The following is a 19,368-nucleotide window of genomic DNA, read 5'->3' on the forward strand; positions in this document are numbered from 1 at the left end:
AAACTATTTCATTTAATCAAACAAATCACACTGGGGAAAATGGTTACCTTACAAATCTCTAAGAGGTATTCTCTAGCATGAACACTTTTCTCTACATGTTTAGACAGGCTGACAAAAGGTAGCAAAAGCAACTAAATTCCTTGTAATGTAGCAGAAATGTGTATCATCAAGGTACAATCCCAGGGGCAAGTTCATTGACCTGTGTCCTGGTGGAGTAACTTAATGGAAGGACTACCAAGAGAAGACCTCTAAAGTAACATTATGATACTGCAAAGGACAAACACTTGGTCTTCCAAGCAAGTCAGAGTGACGTGTTGAGTTGGATATTCTGATGCAGCTTGCAGTAGCTTGCCCTGAGAGTTCAGGGGAATACATGGCAGGAATTAAAGCTACAGCCCTTAGGGTAAGGGAGCAGTGGAAATGATCTGTCTTTCCAGTATGGAAATTTCTCCCTGGGATATGGGAAGCACAACAGACGATAAATGGGAGTTTACTGTAATAGAGATGCTCTTCTGAATTTAATAAAAATGTACATGCAAAGCTTCGAATATGAATATTGCTTTAGAAACCTACCCTTTTGAGGGCTGTAATATCCTGTTACCAACTAAATCCTGCCAAATGGAAACTGAAAGTCAATGTGAAATGCAATCGGAAAGCTAACATAAAATCCCAGATCTCTGCACTGGAATGTCTGGTGTGCTGAATTTGGGAACCCCTCCAAAAGCAATGGAAATCATTCCAAAATGATGGATCTGAACAAACAGAAATACTCACATTCACTTCTAAATACTGCACATCTTTGATGAAGGTTAGTTTTATGTAAGGTAATACATCCCTTGGTTTTGGCCTGAGTGCTATCCAGCTCCTCTTACAATATAAACACAAGCCAGTGTACTCCTAAGAGTTATCATTATAAATTGTTCATTTATGATCCAATATGCTCGTAAGTTAAAAAAGGATACTGGTAGCAAGATTCAAATAATACTGAGATGCAAATAATACTGCCTGTGTGTTGCACTTGCACTTAAGAATGAACAGGCTGCTCTGTGGCACTTTTTTTGGGCTCATAATCCCTTTCTTTTTCATGGAAAAGAACTACAGAGGAATTGATGTCACACACTGCCTGTATTTTAGTCAAGATACTGATTATCTTACCATGGTTAAGAACACCTTCTTCCAGCAGTACTTGCCACATTCCAACAGCCTGGGTTCGTAAATGGACACAAGGACTTTGCTGCATCATCCAGTCAACTAGTTCTGTCCCCACACAGCATTGCCTGAAGGACAGATAAACAGACAGGAATGAAAAGGAAGCTAGCCAAGAGAGAGACTGCACACAGTAACTGCCAAGGAAAGTGGTATCTTGAACTCTGTATAAACTTAGTCAAATTTCCCTACAGAAAACACCATGTCACTGTCTACATGTACATGCTTGAAATACCAGTGAAGGTGTTCAGCTTTGAGAGGATCACCTTAGCAAAACAAGTGTTCTGGGAAATGCAGAGTTCAGAGGATCAAATTGAGCCTGTGACATCTGGTACAAAACCTATAGCACCAGTGCAACGACCTCCCACCCAGTTTTCAAAAGAAACCTCTGTATGCTATGGGATACCGAAAGCTTCATGCTTTTCAGAATCCTGCATGTAAACAATAATTTAATACTGTAAAAGTTATGCCAATGCAGCCTCTACAGGAAGAGTGAGTGCTATGAGGGTGTTCCTGCATTTGTAACCAAACTTCTGTCACATTGTATTTGGAGACATTGGTTTTGGTCGAGTGTTCCTGAGGCTCTCTCATGCTCGGTCTTGGCCACCTTGCACCTCCTGACTGACCCAGAGACAGACAACAGCAGGCCTCAAGTTCTGGAGAACACCCAAAGAGGGGTAAAAAAGCAAAAAGCCAAATGGTCACTTAGTAAAATTCTTTATCATAGCACTCCCTAGCTCAGACGAACAGTAAGAGTTTTCCCAGTTATGTGTAAGAGAAAATGGTGCAGCTGTTGGGACCAGCACTGCTCTTCATTTATCATATATGCTCTTTTGTTCTTCTAGAGCAATCAGCAATGTTATATTGTGACATATTCTCGAATCAACTCACAAGCTCCAAATACCTTTGTATATTAAATACATTTTGGGCTGAAATATGGAATTTATTTCAAATGAAGATCAGCAACATATTGCTTTACTATTTAGAAAAAGAGATTTAAAAATAATTTTTACTTAAATACACTTCGAATAATGCACTAGATATTTGATTTAAACATTAGACATTACAACAAATTGATTGCTTCTTAAGCCAATAGTAGATAGATCCTGACACGTTGCAGGCAGATTTCTATTCTACAAGTGCCATTGTTATCCCACTTCAGCAAGACTGTGCTGCCACCAGCAGGAAGATAAGAGAGCCTGGCAATACACTAAAAAAAAATTAAATGGAGCAGCAAATCTGCATCAGGAATGTTTCTCACAAGGTGAATTTTCAGAACTCCACAGTGAGCAAGACTGCTGTAGCAATCACTACAGGAACACAATATATTAATGAACTTTTCTATTATCTCTTACTCATATACAAAGAGAACAGAATCTACATTTTAACTTGATATTACACAGAATATTCCAGCTAACTATGCTATTAAGTTTGGATGAGTTTTTGTATGTGAATGCTCTGTTCACAATCACGGACTCAATTTCCAGTCAAATTACTTCAGAAAGGATTTACCAGGCCCATTAAAGACTGCATAACATCCAACTCAAATAGCATCACAGAATAATTTCAGACCTTTTGAGACCTGCAAGTATGGTGAGGCATAAATGACGAATCAGAGAACGGCAGGCATAAAAATTCAGAGGCCTCTATACAATCAGCTCACACACCTGTAAGTCTTCAGATGGTATTTACGGTCTCTTATCATGTGAGGAGCTCGGGACAAAATTGTATTCCGCAAAATCTTTCCAGCTCTGAGGATCTTTTCTGAAGGAACCTTGGTGATCATGGAGAAAGAAAAAGACCAAGACACACAGACTTGAAACTTTCTGAAATCTCTGCACTGCCTTCTGCAAAATGAAACACAAATGCTCTTTTCCCTGAACTGTAAATCCTCTTGCACAGAGGCTTACTTTTGCAGAGCAATGTAGTATATATTTGGGATTTTAAGTTTCACATACTTATCACATCTAACAAAAAGCATCACTCCAGCTGATTCATATCACTGTTGGAAATAGTTATTTCCATTTGTCTAATGGCCTGGCTCTACAGCACATCTATGTTCTATTACCTGTGTAATGGTTTTAGTAGGATGATGTGGGATGTGAGGATCAATAAGAGGTGTCTGAAAAATAAAATGAAATAATTTTTTAAAGATTGACCAGAAAAAAATAAAATAAAGGCTAAAGTAAAAAAAATTAACAAAACCGGTGTAATAACAAAGAATAATCTGGCCAGGAGATATGAATAGAAAAAGCCTCTGAAGATATCCTAAAGACAAACTTGCTTATTGAGGATCAGCAAATTAAACAGTGACATGACAGGTGAAGATGAATAACAAATCTGTGCTAAACTTTGTAAAGTACTAATGACATGTGCAATGGCCAAACATCACACCAGATCTGAGCCTACACAGGCATAGTTAGCTCTTCCTCCTGCACAGCAGCATTCCCCCACACGTGTCTGCTTTGCCATTCAGCCTGCTACCATGGAAATTCTCCCCTCCTTCAGCACCTTTTTCTGTTCAGGTCTTTTCTCCCTTACAGCATAGCACAAGAAACAGGAATGGAGACAGAGATCTTCTTTCACTATCTGTGTTTTCTAAATTAACACCAGGCTGAGCTGGCAACCCTTTTATAGCCACTCTCTGAAATGCAGAGGCATGCAGGCCACTCGCAGGGACCCAGGTAAGGACCTTCACAAAGGGGCTGGTGAAGGAAAAAGAAAAGAACAAAGCAAGTGGCTTGGTTCTGCAAAGGGAAGAGTGAAAGGGAAGACTATCAGGCTCTACAGGGGAGAAGGAGAGATCGGGATGAGAGAAATGGGGAAACAGGCACATAACAAACAGGAGAAAGAGGGAGCACACGGCACAACACAGAGGAAAAAGGAAAGTGGAAGGTTAAAGGACAGTAGAAATGGAGACAAAGGAGAACAAAACCAAACTTTAGCAGCCACCTCAGACCAATGGGAAGACATTTGGCTTTGTTGAGCCTGGTAGTGAACAGCATGGACCAAACTCACGTCAAGAGTGCAATGTCAGGAGACACGACACAAGGGCTGACTTTGGACGGCACTCTGGGCTTGCCGACAGCAGATCAGGCTGAGCACAGAGGTCTCCCACAAGGGCAACACTCTGCACCTTGGCCCATGGCAGCCACGGTTCCCTCAAACCCCCATGGCAAAACCAAGATAGCCAAGACAGCCAGAGCAGAAGTATGGTGAAACATGAGCCAGGTACTTCTGGGTTGCCAGGTATTGGTTTCCCTGAACTGGGCATCTGTCCATTAGCTCCCACGGGATTTTAATGACATGACAAAGTCCTTGTAGTTATCAACTAGTGCTAAGAGCTAAGAATGCACCAGGAAACGATAGGTCAGCTGGGAAGGGGAAAATGAGGGAAGCATATGACAGAAATCAATAATCTTAACATAGAGGCCTGTATATATGGAAACCAATACAAAGTTTTTTGTTTCTACCTTACAAGAAGTCTCTGAAAAGGCAAATCAATACAATTAAAATGGGATTCCTGATTTTTCTCATTTAACAAGTCAATATTTTTTCATAAATTCATTTAAGTTACAAACATTTCTGTCCAGCCAGAAGAGCAGTAGCACATCCCTCAATATTTCTTGGTTTCTGGAACTGTGTGAAGCCTGCTCTAGACAGTCTATATTTGCAGTTAACATATGTAAAGAATAGCGAAAATCTTTTGAAAGATGCCCATAATGAAAACAAAACCATTGAATAACAATCTCAAACAGGTACAATATACTCAATCTAGCTTCCAGATTTTAATTCTAGTTAGGAATATACTTAAAGGAGAGCTAAAATGTGTAAGACAAAAAACATAGATTTTTAGAGCACTGGACTAGCAAAAACAAATGCACTTTTTTGTTTTTCAGCATTTCAATTAAGTTTTAACAAAAATGCATAAACTAACAGGTGAAAAATTGAACATGGATGAAGATTTTTCAATAAATCTCCCAACTTAATCAAAGCAGAATATAAGACAGCATTTGGAAGAAATCTGATTCAACCCAAAAGTACAGAAAAAAACCAAGGGGAAAGCTAAGACACAGCACAAGAATCTGCAGAAAGCAGCAGGAAGGCTTGTTCACCTACATCCTGACCAATACAGAAGGATCAACTGCAAAGACAGAACATAAGTTGGGTGAAGGTGATCATGAAATGACCCAACGTCAGAACTTTACAGAAGGAAGAAAGATCATCAAAGCAGACACAATGGACTAGGAAGAAAAGTTTCCACAAAAACAGAATATTGATAGCTATATTCCTGGAGTGGGTCATGGGGGAACAAGTGTAAGGTAAAAGGAGTTAATGGGAGCTGGCAGTTACTTAAAGAAACAGTATTAACCATACATACAATACATACTAGCACAGAACTTAACTAGAAGGTGAAGTAAAGACTCAGCTAAAGAAAGAGCTCTTCACTGACACACAAGAAAATACACAGAAAGGAGAAAGGAGGGGGTCTAGAGAAGGCAAGTGTAGAACATACACTGAATAACAAACGACAGAATTAGAAAAGCAAAGGTACAAGATGAGACAGACCTGCCAAGAAATGTCAAGGGGTAAGAAAATATTCCACAACTGTATTAGTAGTAAAACAAAGAAAACAGTGTTGAGATACTGTTTAATAGAGGGAAATCTATTTACAGACAGTTCAAGAAAGCCAGAAACTTTTGATTTATTTCTTATCTGTGTTCATTATAAAGATCAGTGGCAGAGAGATGGTTAATATTCTAAGCAGTAGAGTGACAAGAGAAAAATCTCAACCTTGAAAAAAACCCCAAAACATAAATTAGCTATTTTCAGATTGGCTGGGTTTGTAGAATTTCATGCAGGAAACTTGAAGAGCTTGAAGAAACTGAAAGAGGGCTGCATCCATCTTGGAACCATCAGCAGCCACTCTTGGGGTCTATGGAGGCAGCTGAAGACAGAAATATGGGAAAAGGAGAAGCTGAAAAAATACAGATGTCAGCTTAATGTGTCTTCCTAGAAAAAGTCCATTTGTAAGCACCTGGAAAAGAACAGGGACATGAGTCACATGTGACGTATATTAACCAAGAACAAGTCATGCCACACTGATCTAATTTCTTTTCATGATCAAGTAGCAACATTGGTAGATTAGAAAAGAAACAGTAGATTTTCAGCCTTTTAGTAAGGCTTTAGCACTTTCTCATCAGATATTCTCTTCTGCAACAGGCAGATTAAATTCCTACAAAATAGGTGCAAAGTCAGTTGGAAAAGCGCATTTTGAAAAGCAATTACCAGTGAAGCAAAGTCAAACTGGCAGTCATACCAGAGGTCTGTTCTAAGCAGTGTTCAAGAATATATCACATCTGTTAATATTAAATATTAACATGGGATGAAGCAGAATATACCTTTATTGATTCTGCAGAAGACTTCAGGATGGAAGGCACTGCACATACATTGCAGAATAATTTTACAATATGAAACAGCTGTAACATTGGTCTAAAAAATGATGCTTTTATGCAACATAGACAGTGATGACTACATTTCTGAAGCAGGTAGAATCAGCTAAATAAAGACAGGGTAGGGAACAAGTGTCTTAGTGCAGTACTACAGAAAAGGAAATAAGGTTTATAATGTTTAAAATATTTAAATATTAAACACAACTGAATAACCAATGCCATACTTGTGTGAAAGCAGCAATACTGTGCTGGAATGTAGTAATATATAAGATACACAACAGTGTTCTGCTTTAATCAGCCTAGATAAGACCTAATATAAAGCACTGTGTCTCATTTGCCCACTTTACTCCAAACGCATTGAAACCAGCTGGACAGAATTTTAGAAGAAAGCAACAAGAATAATCAGAAAGCACAACATAAATAATCAAAGTTGTTCAGCTAAGGAAAAGGCAAATCTTAGCAGAGGTGTGATAAAAAACTCTTCAGATTTAAAAGGCCTTTGAAAAGAAAAAAGAAGTGACCTAGTCCATCGTGCAGAGATCAGGAAATAATTTAAATTGCCGTAAGAGATATTCAGTCTAGGCATTGCTGAAGCTTTTCTCACAGAGCGGACAGTGAATACTGGCAGATTGCCAGAGAGGTCTGGTTCCTCCATCTTTGGGAGGATACATAAGGAATCTGTCAAGAGCGACAGTGCTACAGTGAGCATGTGGCTCAGGGATGGACTCAATGCTTTCCTGAAGTAACTTTTAGCCTCACTACATGGTACTGTGCAATTTTCGAGGACAGCTTTACAAGTCTAAAAAGAGTTCAAACACAGGGTGGTGCTTGAAGAGGCAATCAGTAACAGAGCCCCTGGGGCAGCGAGCCCGAGACAGTCATTCCTACTGAGGGACAATGCCATCATCATCCAAAAGACATGCCCAGCAAAGAGTCCCCAAAGTTACAGCCTTTCATAGCTGCTGCAGTGAGCTCTGGCTGCACTAGTGATTAGCTGAAATGCAATAAATGGAAACACAGGGCTTGGACTTTGTTATAGAAAGGCAAGACATATTTCAAAGGCAGAGAAATGTAACATCAGTTAGTTAATAGGAGATAAAGGGCTCCAGCAACAACTTCTCATCAGAAAAAAAAATGTATTCTGTAAGGGATAGTCACAGCTTGGCTGAAGAACAAGAATTGTTTTGTTATTCTTTATAATCTTCGACCTTCCATTAAGGGTTGCTTAGAAAGTACTTAAAAAAAATAAAGTAGCTCTCCCTATAAAACAGCAGAGAGTGAGGAGCATGTTTAATTGCCTTCTTAACACATCCTGGTATCTTTGAAGAATTAATGAGACTAAAGTACATACATGTGGCACAGAGGTCCTTGATGATCCCATTTCTCAATAGTTCTGAATAAGGGAAAAGTTATCATGCAAAGAGCTCAATTACAATAGTTTACAAATAATTACTCATCTCATGGCCACAGGAGTGACCGGTGTACCTGCTCTTGGCTTTCCTTCAGTGTGAGATAAAGCAACACAGCAATACCATCTTGAACTTCAGCTACTCTATTCCCTTTTCCAACTAGTGCACACTCAAACAGTTTGTTATGACCTGCTGATCTTCCCTGTAGGGGAGGAGGTCATAGGGGTCTGCAGGGTAGAGAAGGGAAAGCTGCTGGCGTTGGTAGGGGAAAGCAGAAAATTATTATGAGAAACTGTGGTAAAAAGGTTTTTAGCATTAACACTGACAAACTCCCTATCTGTACATTTATGGATTCACATTTGAGCCATTCAAACAAACCCTTCACAAAGCCAATCACAAACACCATATTTAAATTGGGGTGAAGCAGAGAAAGTAATAATTTTAGCCTCTATTCCTTTCAAGATTCAAATATTTATGCATGAGAGCATTACCACAGATTTAAATAGGATTATTCATGTGTATAATTTTATGCACACATTTAATCTGTGGAGAAATAGGCCTTAGATTTCAAACCACAGGGCAAGGCCTGTCTTTATTTTGGTGTTTCTTAAATCCCTGAGCAAGCCATATGCAAACAAATAAATAATAAAATGAACAACAATAATAGTTGCCATGAGATCTGTATCTGTCAACTTATTTGAATCTGCTAAATAAAATCCAAGAACATCTCTTATAAAAATAGATTTTTCTATTCCCCTTGTTAAATAGCTGTAAAGGGATGTTTCTGAGCCTTTACATATGAATGAATGCTTTAGATCTGCAGCGATTTGGATCTATAAAATCAAATGATGAAGGGGACTTAATTTATTACTCTCAAATGCAAACGCAGGATATGTGTATTGTAAAGAACTAAGATGAAATAAAATAAAAGCCAATGAATCACTTTTTTCACATGACCTCAGTGTAGCTCATCTCTGAACAGAGAACAAGTTTCGGTATTGATTGGAGTTAACCACAGCATGTTACCAGGGTGATCAGATAAAATTGTGCACTACTGTTGATCCCTTTATTTTCAGCTGGGGAACAGAAAAGAATTGCAAGTGACATCTGTTTTCCTGCTGGCTGGCCGGGGGATCCAGAAGAAACAAAGGACAAAAGCCACACAAGTTGAAAGGTGTCAGCAGCAACAGCCACATCACAAGAGGTCTGTTTGTTTTACATCCTCAGTATTTACCACTATTGGGGATTTATAGTCTAATCCAAATCCCACTGGAATCACTGGGAAGTGCCTAATTGACTCAATGAGTTTTGAGTCAGGCTCATGGCATCTGTTTCTCCTGAGTGTATTTCAGGGAGCAGAGCTCTTACTAGTTCCAAATGACTCCTGACGCCTTCTGATTACTACCATTTTTGACTGACATGTTTGAATATCTTTGTATACATCTCCCAAAAGACTTCTAATGCCCTATCTGGTTTACATGGGAGGAAATAAAATATACAAAAAAACCCATTCCCACAATATCAGCAAAATCATAGCCAGTCAGTAGGATACAGCTGACAATTAGTCGGAGTCCCCACAGCCCTCCCACACAACACCTCCCACTTCTACTCTTATCATTCTTTCTCAATTTTTTTGTAATGTCATCTATTTGAGCTGTTTTGGACCAAAGGCAGAGATAAGAGTTCCAAAGATGATGTAGCGATGACTCTTTCCAAAACAAGCCATTATTTCCAGCACTACAGAATAACTATGTAACAGGGATAAAGCTGAACATACAGTATCACAGTTTTTGGAGGGCATTATCAGCTGGAAAGCAGTCTTAGATAGAGTATCTTGAAGTTAACTCCATTGGTCCTATTTGCAGCTGCAGTGAAAGAGTGTTATGCAGACTGCACCAACCTCTGCTAGGATACTACAGGGAAAACAATACACTTATTTAATGCAGATTGCTGAACATGAGAGAAACAAAGATTTTGTCATAAAAAAGTCCTTTGGAACACATTTTTGTCAAAATTTGAAGGAAAATGTAGTCAATGTTATAGGAATTTCCCTGAGATTAGCTCAGTTGGTCAGATTATGGTGCTAATAACATCAACACTGCAGGTCCAATCCCCGTATGGGCCATTCATTTAGGAGTTGGACTTGATTATCCTTGTAGGTCTCTTCAAACACAGAATATTCTGTGATCTGTGATGATATTAATCTGTACTGGATCTCTGGAGTAGCCCTATGTAGAACATACTGATATACTAACCAATGCTTGTCACCACAGAACAGTCTACATGATGACCTCTAACCCCAAAGGGTGCATAGTTCATAAGAAACCTTGGCACACACTTCCTGCCACAGGGACGTCTGATTAGATTAGATTAGAATTTGGGGTGTGATACCAGGACTGAGCTCTGGGTCCAACGCAGAAAATCATATTTAATCACAGAGCTGATCACAGAATATTCTGAGTTGGAAGGGACCTACGAGGATAATCAAGTCCAACTCTTAGACGACTGGCCCGTACAGGGAGATTTACCACACCCCTTCAGAAGACAAAAAAAATGGAAATAGAAATGCAATCATCACTCCGATCATGCTGTAAACAATTCATTCTCCTCTTCACTCTCCCCACAAACATATGCAGCAGCTGGGAGAACCAGCCTGTGCTCCACAAGAGAGCACTGGCAGCCAAAAAGCAAAGTACCTGCTCACATCTCCTAACTGGAAAAGTCCAAAACCGACAATGACTGACCTCATACCATGTCTGTAGGGGACTTAGCAATTAACAAATACTTGGCAACTAACAAAGGACAAATTACCCAAGATCACTTGTTTTAAAAGGACCAGTCTAGACATTTTCAAATTGTACAACCAAAGGATCTTCAAGCCACCCATGCTCACATAAGACAACCATTCTAGTCTCTTAACAAATATCTGCAAACAGCAAAATGGGGAGAACGGCAAGGTATGAACAGATGAACACACAGTCACAGCATGTTTGCAAAATTAGGGAAGAAAATAATCAAATTTTAAAAATCATCTGAGTTTCATAGAGGTATAGCACCTGTAATCTAAAAACCCATAATCTAACTACAAACTATCTAAACAAAGCAAAATAGCCTAGTAGAAATTGTCAGGGCCAGTGGTTAAAGACAGCTCAGTTTTATTCTGTTTTTCTGACTGCATGACCTTACACAAATCACCTAATCACTGTGTGTTTCATTTTCCCCTTTTTGGAGAGAGGAATACTAATAATTTCCACCTTTGTAAAATGCTTTGAATACTGTCAGCAAATGGGCTACTATCAAAATATTCAGAGTAATGATGACTGGTTTAAAATCTATATTCTTTAAATGTAATACAATGTGAAGACTATGCTGTATTTTAAAATACATTCTAAAATTGCTTTTCTTTAGTAATCTACATTTTTTAATAGCATAAACAGGAAAATATGTTCCTTTAAATTCTCAAATATTCAGTGTAGCAAATTTATTTTAGAAAGTTAAATTGAAATACATTATTAACACTTCAACAATGTTTCCTTGACAAACTATAAACGTCCATCCTTTTAACACAAAATGATTCAGCCATTACCAAAAATGACACTTCACTGTGAATGTCAAAGGGAAAAAGAATATTGAAACAGACTATGACCAGTGCACAAAACCCCCCAGAACACGGCTAATGATGTCTTATTTTCCTGTCATTTTTCTACTTCCCCACTACAATGAAACAGCTGCTATAACTACACTGCCTGCATTGAATAAAATGTCAGAAAATGCTAACTCTGCTGCGAGCATTCCCAATATTCTGGTAGAGGTGTGACTACAGTTATCATAATGAATCTCAAGCCAGTGTTGTCTGGGTTTCTCTGCTCCTGCATTTCTTTAACCTACGAAAGAACAAAACTTTTTTTTTTGTCTCTCATGCAAACTACTGGTTTCTTAGTATTCACAGCTTTAAAAGTATGTTTACCTGAAATTACTTACTTCTTTAGAAACAAGCTATAATGGCAAAGACTTTAAAAGTTAGGCAGCAAGGTTACAAGTTCTTAAGGCCCATCTCTCACACTCTAGGTACACAGCACCTAATCAAAAGACAAACTGATGGGATGTTAAAGATTAATGAGCTTCACTTAATTAATTCACTTATTTCTAGATACCTTTTTAACTTTGGTAAGCATCTCCTACCTCCAAGCCTCACAGAAGGTACTCAGTCTAGAAAACAGGATAGGATGGGCTCTCCTAGGTTTCAGTTACATCCAGATGCCAGAACTGCCTTCTGAGGACGAGGCAGTGAAATTTTAGATTAAGTGATTTCATGTCAAACATAAGGGTGCCAAAACCTGGATGGAGCGTGAATTATGTGTGAAATTGTGAACCTATTAAAATAAGTGGTAAAATTCTTGACTTGAGTGTAGTCATCACACTACCCACGTGAGGCAAGAGGACCACTGCCTCCTGGGTGACAGCAGTTCATGTATTGTGTGATGCCCACTAGTCATTTCACCTCTGAGTGTTTCAACCTCTCCATGGTAAAATGGGGACACAGTGTCTACTCACAACTGCAACAAGTGATGAGAATAAGCAACTGAAAACACTGCTGAATGCTGCAACTGGAATCCTGGAAGTCTAGTGTCTACAAATTCATGCTGGGAACTTTACAATGCTTTTTAACACAGAAAGGAAAATTCATCTAAGTGAGACAGGGCTAGAGGGCATTGAAGGTTACCTCCTGAATTCCCTGGGGAGGTCAGCAACAAGGTTAGGCCTTTAGCAAGTGGGCAAGAGAAGTTAATTTATACCCATTTTATGCTTCTTCTGGTGATTTCATGTTTCTTATCCTCCAAGTTCAGGGCAATGCATTGTGTGAAAGCACATGAAATGAAGAAACATTGAAGGAGTGCAGCACATGAGCCTTAGAGTCCAGCTTCCCTATTTACTCCTCTTTCTTCTTCCTGTCATCCTTTCAGAAATCAATTTTTACTAAAAATGAAGCTGAGAAGGAATAATCTAACAATATCCAGTTCAACACTTTCTGGTATCCTATTTCTCAGGAGATTTTTAATGATCTATATTGATGTTTTCCTTCTATATGGAATATATTTCCTAAAAAGGTAAATGGTTGTTTCTGTAGTATATGAAAATAAACAGAGGAAAGAAATCCCAAAGTGATGGCTAGATCAGAACACATTTTACAAAAAAGCACAAATATTTTCTTTCAGCCAAGTACTTCTCTACTTCAATGGTTTTAAGTCTCCTGTCACAAACATAAAAAAACCCTCAAGCACTTGTTTAATTTACATATTTGTGTGTCAGTGGAAAAGACATGCATTCTGCTCTTGACAAATATCCACAAAACAACCTTCTTATCTTCCTTAAAACTTCTATTTCTCTTGATGTCTACAAAAAGCTTGTCAAAGTGGAGGGTGCTGATGTGCTGAACCATGCTACCTATCCTATGTCATCCAAGTTTCTGAGGCTGTGTAGGATAAAGGCTTTTCTTTTTCTTTTATAGTAATATCCAATTGTGGTCTTACACATTTAACTAGCACAAAATTAAACCTTAACTGCTGTATTAGTTCATCAGTGCATTCAGTATTCTTTAGATACAGCGTCAGTAATTGTATTGATTAAAAACATACAAAGGCATTTGGAATCAAATTATTGATCTGAACAAGACAGATCGATATGCTGTTTTTCACATTAAATCCATAATGCATTGGGAATAATCAGTAAATAGAACACAAACATTGAGTTAATGTGCATCTGTGAGAACAGTAGATATTCTCCAATTAAACAGAGAAAGAGTAATACTTTTAATTCCTGTCAATTACAACAAAATCCGATTTTAATTGGAAAATAGTAAATATTTCGTATTTGCGAATTTGCTTCGTCTCTCCTTCTTACTTTCTACAGAGCTTGCTGCTGCCTAACTTGCTACTATTTAAACCTGACCTGTTCACATTTTTTCTTATTGTTTTGAATTTAGCTCATCCTCCCTGATTAACTAGCAAGGGACAGACACTTCTAAACATACTCTGAGATGCTTCTGTTGCTAAATGAATCTTTATTGCAACTTGAGAAAAAAATTGGCTCCACAAATACACACAAAAGACTGCAATAATTAACCCAAGACGGGTATGGAGAGACAAAATTATTCCACCTGACATTTTCCCTAGCTAACCACATTTCTTTACAACCCAATTCACCATAGTATGTTTCTGAAAGAGATGACCTCTTTTTACCTCTCTCAGTATGTAGCCCAAGCTGTGTAAATTCTGTGATGTCTGGCTTTTAGGGGTATCACAGAACCAGCCCCGTCCTTGTGAAATGGAAGAGCACCTATTGTATTTTGTAATTTATCCCGTTTTTCCCATTTTTCTTTAATGTTAGTATTGATTTTCGCATTATTGCTAGAAGTATTGTTTTGTCCAGCTGAAATTCTGTCCCTGACAACTGTCAACCACTCACCCCCTTTTTAAACATAATCTCAAAATCTTATTTGGCTTAACTGACTCTTTACTGGCTCCTAGTGTAAAGGATAACGACTGTTGCACCACGTTAAGCAAATCACAGTGTGAAAATGCTGTTCCAGAGAAATTTACTTACCGCAATCCAAACCAGTCTGCCTGGAAATACTCAACGTACATAAAGTATTTCCTGCGAACTTGTGTTAAAACAGTGCCATGGTTCTTCCTGGGCCCAAATGTGCTTTGCTCTGAGAGCTAATGCTCCCACCATCTTCCTATTGCACAGCCACTCTCTCCTACCTCTGCTTCTGGTGTCACTGCTCAGGAGGCTCCAAGGTGGGCTGGGCCAGAAAATATGCTGGGGAGGAAAGTAACCACCTGAGCCATTCTGCAAAAGGCTACAAGAAAAGAATGGCATGAGAGAAGAGAAGGTGTTTCTTTAGGCTCCTCGGATTCATAAATTTGGTCAGCTACTAAAAAGAGTGAGGATGGACCAAGCAGTACTGGAGGTTTACAAAGACATAATCATAATTCTCCTGGTAAGCTACTGGCTTTTTCTCCATCAAGCTCAAGGTTATTATATAAATTGTTTATATGTAATTTCATTTCCTAAGATGAAAACAAGTGTGTCTGAGTAATCCTAATTAAAAGCAGTGTAGTAACCTGTACTGGAAATAAGTTGAGGTTTTAAAAAATTTTTTTTTGGAGCCTAAATTATGTATTCTTTTAATTTCTCTACTATTCAACTCAGCTACGTGCATCTGTATTTCCTCACTAACTGCTATCTTTAAGACAGCTGCACCACTGATGATAAAGCACACAAAGATCAAACACGTTCACAGTCTTGTGCCAAGCCTTCTTTCAGAAGGAAATTCACAAAAAGAATAAATAATGAAAGTCATAAATCATAAACCTCAACAGCACTTTCTCCTTAACCATCATGGGTGCTAACAGTCCTAAATACATTTTCAGCTCTGCTGTAAAGAGCTGACATTTTTGCCTCTGCAATTCTGACTCTGAATGGCTCTCAATGAGCCCCACAAACTGGATGCTTGTGGTGCTATTTGTGTGCAGCCAGCACAACAGGCTTCTGCTCTTGACTAGCTAACACAAGAAAAAGAACAAAATCACTGGACAGCTTTTCCCCACTATTTATTAACCTCTCAAATTTTTGTCATCCATACACAAGCAAGAAAAGATGCTGCTAAATGATCAGATCAGACACACTGATTACTTCTTACCAACTCAGAACTATAACTGACTTTGTGGAATACCAATTTCCAGCATGCATGGCAGGACAGGCAGTCAAAATGCTCTGTGAGAGATTATATGAGTGACTAGAAAGAATCTGATTTTAAGATCCCTGATCTAATTTTTCTGCCAAACTTGAGAAAATAATTACAAGATTCAAAAAAATTCCTTTTGCTGTTTCAAATATAAGTGCCAAATGTGTTACTTGTATACGCTTGACTTGTCTGAAGACATGAACCTTGAAAGGGACTATCTTTTTTCTCAGTATAATTACCCACTCTTTCTGCCTTTCAACTGAAAGAGATAAATGGAGCATATGTGCATGTTTTTTAGGGGTTGGGACAGAATCTCACAGAAAACACAGTCAAGAAGCAAAAGTCATCAAATATGATTCCACAATATATATTATCAGACTGCCCTTGCCAGCACTGGCAGAGAAGGTAGTGGGCTGTGTCCTCAGAAAAGTGGAACTGAGAGTGATGCTCCTGTGGAAAGATGGTCCCACACCTAATTCACAATACTGAGTACTTTACAAATTTTAGTATTTTCTAGGAATTTCTGAAGGTTTTTTCCATTCTTTAGGTTATTTATGCAAACTACAACAGCAACACTCATGCAGCTAGACAACAGGAGTCTGAAAGGCAAAATGTCTCTTTACCCAAATTGCCTTCCCTGCGCTACCCCAAGCACCTCCACAGCCCTTTTGTCAGGTTGGTCAGATGGGTTAGTACTCGATTACACTGCTACACTTAAAGAGGTCAGCAGTGTGAGTTAGATCCCCTCCAAATTACAATTTCAACAAAGAAATATATATCACTTGGTTTTGCACTTTTCTATTGATTTCTGAACTTGTCATTCCACTTTCAGTGTCTCTTAGGATTATCACACCAAGGACTGATCACAATAAGCTCCTGTAAGAAATCTCATTAAAAACACACAAACAACCATGAATCTCATGCCTTATGATGTTCTAAGTAAACCAGCATCTTTCTGTCTGACAGTCACTCTATTTTTTCTGACTGAAAGCTCTTTGTAGCAGAGGACTCCATCCCTACTTTGCATCACAGCACTTAAACAAGAATTGCAAGGCTTTAGAATGCACACAAATTGGAATAAAGTCTGAATAAAAATAAGAATAAAAATTAAAGGGCAACAGAAGTGGAGAGCATCAAAATAACAGTGATAACAGTTTAAGGGGACTCTTCATTTAGAGAAGCGAAGATCATATATATTAATATTCATATGTAAAAGTCATGAAACTAAAAACTCATCTAGATTAGCTCTAGCATTGACTTGAGTATATGGATTATTCTGCTGGTAACAGAGGAAGTCTCTCTCCTTCCCATACCACTCATTTTTCATCTTTTCACTCCTCCCTCATAATAAAACCCACACTACCCTGACTTGAATCTTCCAGGTAGTTTCACTGACTCAGAAAGTCACTGCAGCTCTCAAAGCAGGATACAAATGCAGACACTTTTCCAAGCTCAGTGTTCCGTTCCTGAGTCAAGGGCAGTAGCTGCTTCTGCAATGTTTTACAGCTGTGACAGGAAAGGGAGGCTTCCTCTTTAGGTGCTGACAACTCAACTGCATTGTGTTACTGGACACTAGTCACTATTTTTCCCATTATTCACCTTCTTTCAAGAGATAAATGTGGCAACTTGTTTATATTTTAAAACTGAAATATACCTACATATATTTAGTACTCTGATGTTACTGCTCTTAGAAAACAAGGATGAAATTTAAAACAGAGTATTCCCTCAGGTCCTGTAGCTTGCAAAATTCTGCATTTGTTTACAAAAAGTGTAATGCATCCACGAAGTCTTGCATCCATCTCTTACCACTCCCACTGTCATCACACACAGCTCTATTTATCATTAGAACCACAAACCACCACAACGAAAACTCTTCAAATAGACAGAAAGACCATATGTTTTTCATCCAAATTCATGAAAGGGCTTCAGGGATCCTTGAAATGAATCAAGTATGCACTGAAGAGAACTAAGTTATCTTGACATGTACACAGGTAAATACACAGCAACCTGGACCAAGGATTCTTGGTCCACAAGTGCAGTGCTACTCGTTCCTGTATAGTACCAGATCAAATGAGAATCTCTCCCCACATCTGCAGGTCTCATACTGGGGCTACTCTGGCTAGTTCTGTATCGGTCTGCTCAATCACAGCACAGTCACAATTAGACACAGCAGAAGAAACCATTCCCAGTACAAATTGTCATTAGGACCTCCAGAATTCAGGGTATACAATGAAATAATGGATCACAGATATTTCACAAGTTATTGGGAGCTGATTGTGTAACAGAATATGGGGTGCTGCAAGCTTCCTCTGAGGTATTGCTATTCACAAAGACATTCAGGAGGGAAGTCTACCACTGTATATCATCTGCCTGGCTGAAACTGGAGATATCCAACCTTCCCTGGTGGTTCTGCAACAATTTAGTTTATGCAAAGTCTACTTATGAAACTCAGCAGACTTACTAACAATTTTGTTTACATTACTGCCAACATATAAAGACCTTCACATTTTTCATGCTTATGTTCCTTACTAACATATGAAACATGTATTTTTCACAGGCTCCTACTCATCTCACACTCCTGTCTTTGTTATCTCCCCTGCCATAAGCTGTCATCATGTGACATTGCCAGAGACTATATGCAGAGCCTCTGCACTAGCCAAATTGTTACAGAATGTGATAATGATGAAACCCTAAGCACTTTCACTTAGAGCAAAATGAAGAACTTGAACAGACCTCTAGGCAAATTACTTTCATATACGTGAAATTGGTGCCAAAATATTAGAGCAGCCCCTAAAAATAATGGGTACAGTTCGGACTGCACAAAGATGTTATTAGAAATATTTGCATGTAGTGCTTTCACACTATCACTTCAAAAACAGAAAAGGGAATTATTTTTTAACCCTATGCAAATATTGTATAGGAGAACTGCCTGGTGCAGAGCCCAAGCAAGAAAAGAAATCAATGCACATCTATCACTGGGCAGCTATACAGAAAATAAGTTATCCTCTAACACAGTTTTCATGTGTATGTTGGAGATGCTACAACTTTCAAACAAACACCTTGTAATTACACTTCGATAGAACACTGCCTGCTTTCCTCTTTTTTTTTTTTTTTTTGGCTCACAATTTCATGAGCATGTGAAACATTTCCCTTAGAGTTCTCCTAATGCTCTATCAAATTCCACATTTGATAATATACTGAATATGTTAAACGATAAGCTTTCCTTTCGGTCATCTGGGAAAAGTAAATTGAAATATAGGGAAATTAGAAGTAAAATGATTGTGTTTATTGCTAGAGTAGCTAACATGGTGAATGAACATGATTATTACTGGTGTCTTGTGTGGGTTTTTCAAGCTGAACTTTGTGAATTGCAGTGTCATATTTACAAACAGTATACCTTCAAATGTCCAGAGCTACACGTAAGTGCTTGAAAATCGAAACAAGTGAATATTCATTTGCCTGGTAAATTGCAATATTTTGAGGATTAACTCTTGATTATGCCCTGCTCTCTCCACTGAAAGATCTTTACAATACAATTGCATTAACGACA

General features: G+C 38.4%; 1 protein-coding gene across 4 annotated transcripts in view; it reads right to left on the reverse strand.

Moving 5' to 3' along the window:
• RAPGEF4 (Rap guanine nucleotide exchange factor 4) overlaps positions 1-19,368 on the reverse strand; it is a 157,354-nt gene that overhangs the window by 55,651 nt on the left and 82,335 nt on the right. For 3 of the 4 annotated variants that reach the window (XM_048310068.1, XM_048310067.1, XM_048310070.1), the window contains 3 exons: positions 3,275-3,328; positions 2,874-2,980; positions 1,156-1,277 (listed from right to left, as the gene is read on the reverse strand). In XM_048310068.1, coding sequence (XP_048166025.1) covers positions 1,156-1,277; positions 2,874-2,980; positions 3,275-3,328 — 283 coding nt within the window. The remainder of the gene's footprint in view (positions 1-1,155; positions 1,278-2,873; positions 2,981-3,274; positions 3,329-19,368) is intronic. The other variant, XM_048310069.1, reaches the window with a different exon arrangement.

The sequence above is a fragment of the Corvus hawaiiensis genome, chromosome 7 (assembly GCF_020740725.1).
Source record: "Corvus hawaiiensis isolate bCorHaw1 chromosome 7, bCorHaw1.pri.cur, whole genome shotgun sequence".
NCBI classification, from domain to species: Eukaryota; Metazoa; Chordata; class Aves; order Passeriformes; family Corvidae; genus Corvus; species Corvus hawaiiensis.